This window comes from Chiloscyllium plagiosum, chromosome 2 (assembly GCF_004010195.1).
Source record: "Chiloscyllium plagiosum isolate BGI_BamShark_2017 chromosome 2, ASM401019v2, whole genome shotgun sequence".
In the NCBI taxonomy this organism is placed as follows: Eukaryota; Metazoa; Chordata; class Chondrichthyes; order Orectolobiformes; family Hemiscylliidae; genus Chiloscyllium; species Chiloscyllium plagiosum.
In genome coordinates, this window is record NC_057711.1 from 10,314,239 (window position 1) to 10,321,535 (window position 7,297).

General features: G+C 42.0%; 1 protein-coding gene across 8 annotated transcripts in view; it reads right to left on the reverse strand.

Annotated features, from left to right (window-relative positions):
• htt (huntingtin) overlaps positions 1 to 7,297 on the reverse strand; it is a 241,245-nt gene that overhangs the window by 135,003 nt on the left and 98,945 nt on the right. For all 8 annotated transcript variants that reach the window (XR_006313622.1, XM_043703713.1, XM_043703763.1 and 5 more), the window contains exons 18-19: positions 5,881 to 5,978; positions 2,443 to 2,582 (exon numbers count right to left, since the gene is read on the reverse strand). Coding sequence is in view for 7 of the 8 variants with exons in the window: in XM_043703713.1 (XP_043559648.1) it covers positions 2,443 to 2,582; positions 5,881 to 5,978 (238 nt within the window). In the remaining variant the exon portion in view is untranslated. The remainder of the gene's footprint in view (positions 1 to 2,442; positions 2,583 to 5,880; positions 5,979 to 7,297) is intronic.

The following is a 7,297-nucleotide window of genomic DNA, read 5'->3' on the forward strand; positions in this document are numbered from 1 at the left end:
ATTGGGGATAGACAATAAATACTGGCCAGCCAGCGACACACTCATCCCACAACAGAATATAAACAGAACAGGGGAGCTATCTGTAATATCTTGGGTAAATTACTGTTGGCCAACAAAGAGGTGACAAATTAGTGTTTGTGAACTTTCTCTGTGCAAATTCACTGTTGCATTTCATCATCATAGAATCACAGAATCCCTACAATGTGGAAACAGGCCATTCAGCCTATCAAGTCCACACACACCCTCTGAAGACCCACTCTATTCCTATAACCATGCAATTCCCATGGCTAATCCACCTCATCTGCAAATTCCAAGACATTATGGACAATTAACCATGTCCAATCAACCTAATCTGCAAATCTTTGGACTGTGGAAGGAAACTGGAGCACCTGGAGGAAACCCACGCAGACACAGGAGAATGTGCAAACGCCACACAGATAGTCACCCAAGGCTGGAATCGAACCAGAGTCCCGGGTGTTATAAGGCAGCAGTGCTAACTACTGAGCCACTGTGCTGCTTTACAATAAAGTAAGGACTATACTTCAAAAGAACTTTAATCGGTTAAAAGTGCATTGATGCCTTTCATTATCTCAAGCTACTGTAAAACTGTGTCTTACTTTAAGATAATAATCCTCGCAAAACAAAAATTCACTGAATGTATTTGGATCGGTCTTCCATAGTTGTGGTAAGGAACTTTATAATAAAATTCTTATATGGGATATGTGCATCACTCGGCCAGAATGTATTGTCCATCGGGAACTGCCTAGTTGAAGGTGATGATGAGATGCTTTCTTGAACCATTTGGAATGTAGGCTCACCTATGTTGCAAGGAGGGAATGCCATGAGTTTGACTCAGCAACAGTGAAGGAACCAGAATATATTTCCAAAGCAGGATGGAGGGGGCTTTGAGGGCACTTGCAGGTTGTAGCTATTACTCTTTTCCTTCTAAATGGTAATAGTTGAACATTTCCAAGAAGCCTTGGGGTGAATTTCTGCAATACATCTTGCAGATGGCACACACCGCTGAGTGAACTTGGTGCCAATAAACCAGGTTGCTTTGTCCTGGATGGTGTGAAGCTTCACTCATCCAGACAAATGGGAAGTACTTCACCACACTCCTGACTTGTGCCTTGTAATGGTAGGTAAGCTCTGGGGAGTCAGAAGGTGAGGCAGGTCGAAGTGCTTCCGAATTTCACTCTTGAAATATCTAGTTCTAATTTCTTGATCATGCTTTCTACACCTGGACTCCCAATTAGAAGTGATTCTCCCAATCTACCCTACGAACTCCCCACATCATCTTTAAAAATTTATCAAATTATCCTTTAATCTCCTAAATGCTAATGAATGCAATCTCAGTTTGTGTTATCTCTCTTCGTAACTTAACTCTTACAACCTAAATATCATTCTGGCAAACCAAACTGCACTCAGATGTTTTTTAAAATCCACATACGTAATGTTCACAGCAGAACTTGTGTCAAGATTCTTAAGTCCTTGGCATATTGGTGAGATTATGCTGAATTTAGTTAAATATTGCTGGAGTAGTGTACAGGTCGGAGTAAAACCTCTTTAGGAAGGATGTAAATGCACTGAAGAAAGAGGAGAAAACAAGTTGCGTCAGAGATGAGAAACTACAGTTATAAGAATAGATTGAAGAGGCTGGGACAGTTTCCTTTGGAGAAAAGTGAGGAGATAGAAGCTTCCAAATCAAAAGGAGTCTGGTCAGTGTCAATGAAGAGAAACATTCCCTCCGAGGGCGACACAGTGGCTCAGCACCATGGTCCCAGGTTCGATTCCAGCCTCAGGCAACTGTCTGTGTTGAGTTTGCACATTCTCCCAGTGTCTTTGCGAGTTTTCTCTGGGTGCTCCGGTTTCCTCCCACAGTCCAAAGATGTGCCGGTCAGTTGAGTTGGCCATTCTAAAATTACCCATAGTGTTAGGTGCATTAGTCAGAGGGAAATGGGTCTGGGTGGGTTATTCTTCAGAGGATCAGTGTGGACTGGTTAGGCTGAAGGGCCTGTTTCCACACTGTAGGGAATCTAATCTAAAGTAAGAGGATTGACAGCCCAAGGGAGGGCTGGCAATGAATGGCAGAAGAACTAAACATTAAGCAAGAAAAATCTTTCCACACGGTGAGTAGGTAGATCCTGGAAGTGTTGCAAAGGTAGATACAATTCAGGCATTTCACAAGGGAATTAGATGACCATTTAAAATAGAACAACATTCAGGATGATGGAGAAAAGACAAGAGTTTGGTACCAAGCTGGAATAGTCAGAGAGCTAATGTAAATATCATGTGCCAAACGGCCTCCTTCTGCACCATAACAATTGTCATTCTGAGGTTTTCAAAGAATTCTCTTCAACTGATCAGGCACTTAAACACATTTGTCCATCAATATACAACAGTCTGCATTTTTCCACTGACTTAAGCAATCAGCAAACTTACCTGAAGTCCACCTCAGCCAGAGTTTCTAATAGCTCCGTCCTCACTAGCCAGTAAGAGTTATTCTTCAAGGTCAAGAGGTCAATCATGAGCTGCAAACCCAGCTCGCTGTAGCTGCTGTTGCAGAGGCTTGTGATACAGTGCTAGGAAGAAGGAAATCAGATGAAAACAACCATACTCAACGAGCCCAGGGCAAAATTTAAATTATACAAAGGTTCAGAGTTGGACAACAATACATCAAATTACAGTTTTAAAAATATTGTCATGGAAAGTGGGTGTCACTGGTTGGGCCACACTTATTACCCACCCAGAGTTGTCTTTGAGAAGATGGTGGTGAGCTGCCTTCATGAACAACTGCAGTCTATGTGCTGTAGTTATGACCACAGTACCATTAGGGAGGGAATTCTTGGATTATGACCCAGTGACACTGACGAAACAGCAACATCGTTCCAAGTTAGGATAGTATGTTTGCAGATGGTTACTCGAGATGATGGTTGTCAAGCGGTTTGAAGCTTGCTGTCTAATGCACCTTTGCATATTACTTTAAGCAACAAAGAATGGAGACCAGGAATAGGCAATTCAGCCCTTTGAGCCTTCGCTGCCATTTAATGCAATCATAGCTGATCTCATGTTGGCCTCAACTTCACTTCCCTGTCTGCTCCCATGACCTTTCAACCCATTACGAATTAAAAATCTGCCCATCCCCTCCTCAAACTTACTCAATGTTCCAGCATCGAGTTCACTCTATGTTAGTGGATTTCTAAGATTCACGAACCTTTCAGACATGTAATTTCTCGTCTGTTTTCAATCTGCTACCTCTTATCCTAAAACTATGAACTCTCGATGCAGGTATAGTTAGTTACAACATTTTAAAGATATTTGGACAGGGTACACAAGTAGCCAAGGTTTAGAGGGATACAGGCTAAGCACAGGCAAAAAGGGACTAGCTTAGTTTGGGAAACTTGGTCAGCATGGACAAGTCGAACCGAAGAGTCTGCTTCGTGCTGTACAAGTCTATGACTATGAGATTTCCTCTCAATCTGCAAAACTAGCCAGAGAATATATTTAAACTGCTCAATCTCTCTTCATAAGACAAACCTTGCATCTCTGGAACCAATCTAGTGAATCTCCTCTGAACCACTTCCAGTACAACTACATTCCTTAACTAAAGGGATCAAAACTGTATACAATACTCCAGATGCAGTTTCACTAGAAACCTTCTGTGTTGACGAGAGTTAGAGCATTCAATACACTATAGGGGTTACTTTCTTGTTTCTGGCTACAGGCCATTGTGAACACAATGGAAATCTGGAGGAACAACACCCATAATATTGCCATTACCTGAAATACTCATTTTAGAAATCATCAACGATCATCTTAAATGAAATTGTAAACACTATACGCTCAATTTGCCAACTTTACCAGGTAAAGATCACCACAGAAAAACAGATAGAAACCATCCTGCAGATGTATTTTCAAATGTCTGCTGATTTGCGATATTGTGGTTGAAGTTCTTTGGTGACCGACCAGGTGGCAGATTCATCCACCAAATGAAGACCAAAGCTACTGAAAACCAACAGCTTGCCTATCAGAAGTACTGGGTGGGTGGACAGGTAAAGGAAGGAGGGAGGGGGGAAATGCACTAGTACAATTAGTCAGTTCTTCTATAACGCAATAATTGCATTTTTGTGCAACCCAACATTATGGAAAGATCACACTTTACAAACAATGCTTAAAGTGTTGGTGCTGTACAGCCAACATAGGTTTTATAAGTTTGCACTTTAGAAACAGCATCCCCAATTTGTCAACTGCATTACAGCAATTTGATTTGACGAAACACACTTTATAAACTGCCAAGGCAATAATCTCTGCAATTCTGGAATCAATGGGCATCAGTGGGCAAATCCTCCAGTGGTTAGAGTCATACCTGACATACAGGAAGATAGTCTTGGTTACTGGGGGTCAGTTATCTCAGCTCCATGACAACTCTGCAGGAGTTCCTCAGGTTAATGGCCTAGGCCCAACCATTTTGAGCTGTTTTATCTATGCCCTTCCCTCCATCATAAGGCCAGAAGTCGGGCATGTTTGCCAATAATCGCACAATGTTCAGCACCATTCACAACTCCATGGATACCAGAACAATCTATGTTCAAATGCAACAAGTTCTAGACAATTCCCAGATTTGGACTGACAAGTTGCAAGTAACACTTGAGTCATACAATGTCAGGCTATGACCATCACCAATAGCAGATAATCTAACTACCACCACTTGACATTCAATGGTGTTACCATCACTGAATTCCCCCATTATCAACATCCTAGGGGCTACCATTGAACAGAAACACCAATAAACACAGTAGCTACAACAGCAAGTCAGTAGAGAGGAATATTGTAGCAAGTAACTCACCTCTGAACTCACGAAAGCCAATCCATCATCTACAGGGCACAAGTCATGAGTGTGATGAAATAATGCCCACTTGCCTGGATGGGGACAGCTCCAACAATACACAAACACCTTGACGCCATCCAAGAGAAAGCAGCCTGCTTGATTGGCACCAGATCCACAAACATCACTCCTTCCACCATCCACACTCAATGGCATTACTATATACTATCTAGAAGATGCACTGCAGAAATTCACCAAATAACTTCAGACCTCATCTTCCAAACCTGTGACCACTTCCATCGAGACAGACAAGGGCAATAGATACATGGGAACACTACCTTCAAGTTCCTCTCCAAGCCACTCACCATCTGGATTTGGAAATACATTGTCATTCCTTCACTGTCACTGGATCAAAATCGTTGAATTCCCTCTCTAACTGCATTGTGGGTCAACCCACAGAAGGTGGACTGCAGCAGTTCAATAAGGAAACTCATCACCACCTTCTCAACAGCAACTAGGGATGGGTAATAAATGCTAGCCAGCCAGCAACGCCCACATCCTACATATGAGTTTTTAAAAAACATAATAGCCAAACAGCCTTGGCAGTTCAAGGCGACACTTTCTCCAAGGCAACTGGGAATGAACAATAAATGCTGGCACTTTAATGAATAGAACAGACAGAGAAGGTTCACTAGACTCATTCCTAGGACAAAGGGTTCATCTTATGAAGAAAGGCTTAACAGATTCAGCCTATATCCAGTGGAATTTAGAAGAATGAGAGGTGATTTAATTAAAACTTGTAAAAGGCATCTGGATAGGGTGGATTCCAGGATAATGTTTCCTTTGGTGGAGGATTAAAACTAAAATAAAGGTTCGATTGGTTCACTGTGCAAGATACTATAGCATAGTGATTATACAACCAGATAAGCACTCTCTAGGTCATGGCTAATTATCCACAAGTTGAATGCTCAATTTCCATCAGACAGCCTGAAAATAAAACTGGCATAAAGTCAAGTACAGAGTATGACAGTACAGAGATGAACACAGACATGTACCCGGACTGCAGCACAAGCCAGTTTGCAGGTTACAGATGATTTATCCTTCAATGTTTTCTGAAGTAAAGGCACACAATCCTCCAACGAGACGCCATGTCCTGAAAATAAAGAAAAAGGAACAGGTCTCTTACATTTTAGGAAGAAGGGTTTTAATAATTTGCACTTATTAGCTTTTATCACAATTCCAAGCAGTTGTAGGAAGGAAATTTCAGGAGGGTGATTAAACGTGTGCCTGTACAGTTAAGTTTTCAAAGAGCTTTTGATGGAAGAGAAAGTGTAGCAAAGTGAAGGGGTACAGAGAGAGACGTCAGGAGCTGAATAAATCATTTCACGACCAGTGGTACAGAGGACCAACAGTGCCCAAAGCTCTCTACCTCTGGGGTTTCTCACATTTTTGTGTCTGAATACTAGGATGATGTCAGTTTGTATGAAGGGGCATAACTACAAATTGAGGGGTGATAGGTTTAAGACAGATGTCAAAGGCAGGTTCTTTACTCAGAGTGGTAAGGGTGTGGAACGCCCTACCTGCTAATGTAGACAACTCAGCCACATTAGGGAGATTTAAACAATCCTTGGATAAGCACATGGATGATGAGGAGATAGTGTAGGGGGACGAGCTGAGAATAGTTCACAGGTCAGCGCAACATCAAGGGCTGAAGAGCCAGTTCTGCGTTGTATTGTTCTATGTTCTATGAACCTGAAGATTGATTGATTAAAATTGAATTGATTCATTGCGAATGCATCATACATCTCCCAGAATGGTAGAAGAAAAACTAGAAGTACAGTTAAGACCATAAGGTACAGGAGGAGAATTAGGCCTTTTAGTCCATCAAGTCTACTTCACTATTCTGATTTGTTTCTCAAACCCATTCTCCTGCCTTCTCCCCATAATCCTTGATTCCGTTGCTAGCAAAGAACCTGTCTTATATACAATCAATGACGTGGCTTCCACAGTCTCCTGCAGCAATGCATTCTGCAGATCAGGCTAAAGAAATGTCGCATTTCTGTTCTAAAGGGTTCTAAAGGCCCCTTCACTCCAATGCTGTGCCTTTGAGTCACAGTCTTTCCTACTAGTGGAAACATCCTCTCCGCGATCACGCTACCCAAGCCGGAGTTCTCAAAGTTTCAAATGAGAACACCCCCTCATCCTTCTAAACTCGGGAATTTAGACAGAGTCCTCAGCGGCTCATCATTTGACAAGTCGTTCATTCCCAGAATCGTTCTTGTAAACTTTGTCTATTATTCCTCCAATGCCAGCAGATTACCACAGGATCTTGATTAGATGGGCCAATGGGCTGAGGAGTGGCAGATGGAGTTTAATTCAGATAAATGCGAGGTGCTGCATTTTGGGAAAGTAAATCTTAGCAAGACTTATATATTTAATGGTAAGGTCCTAGGGAGTGTTGCTGAACAAAGA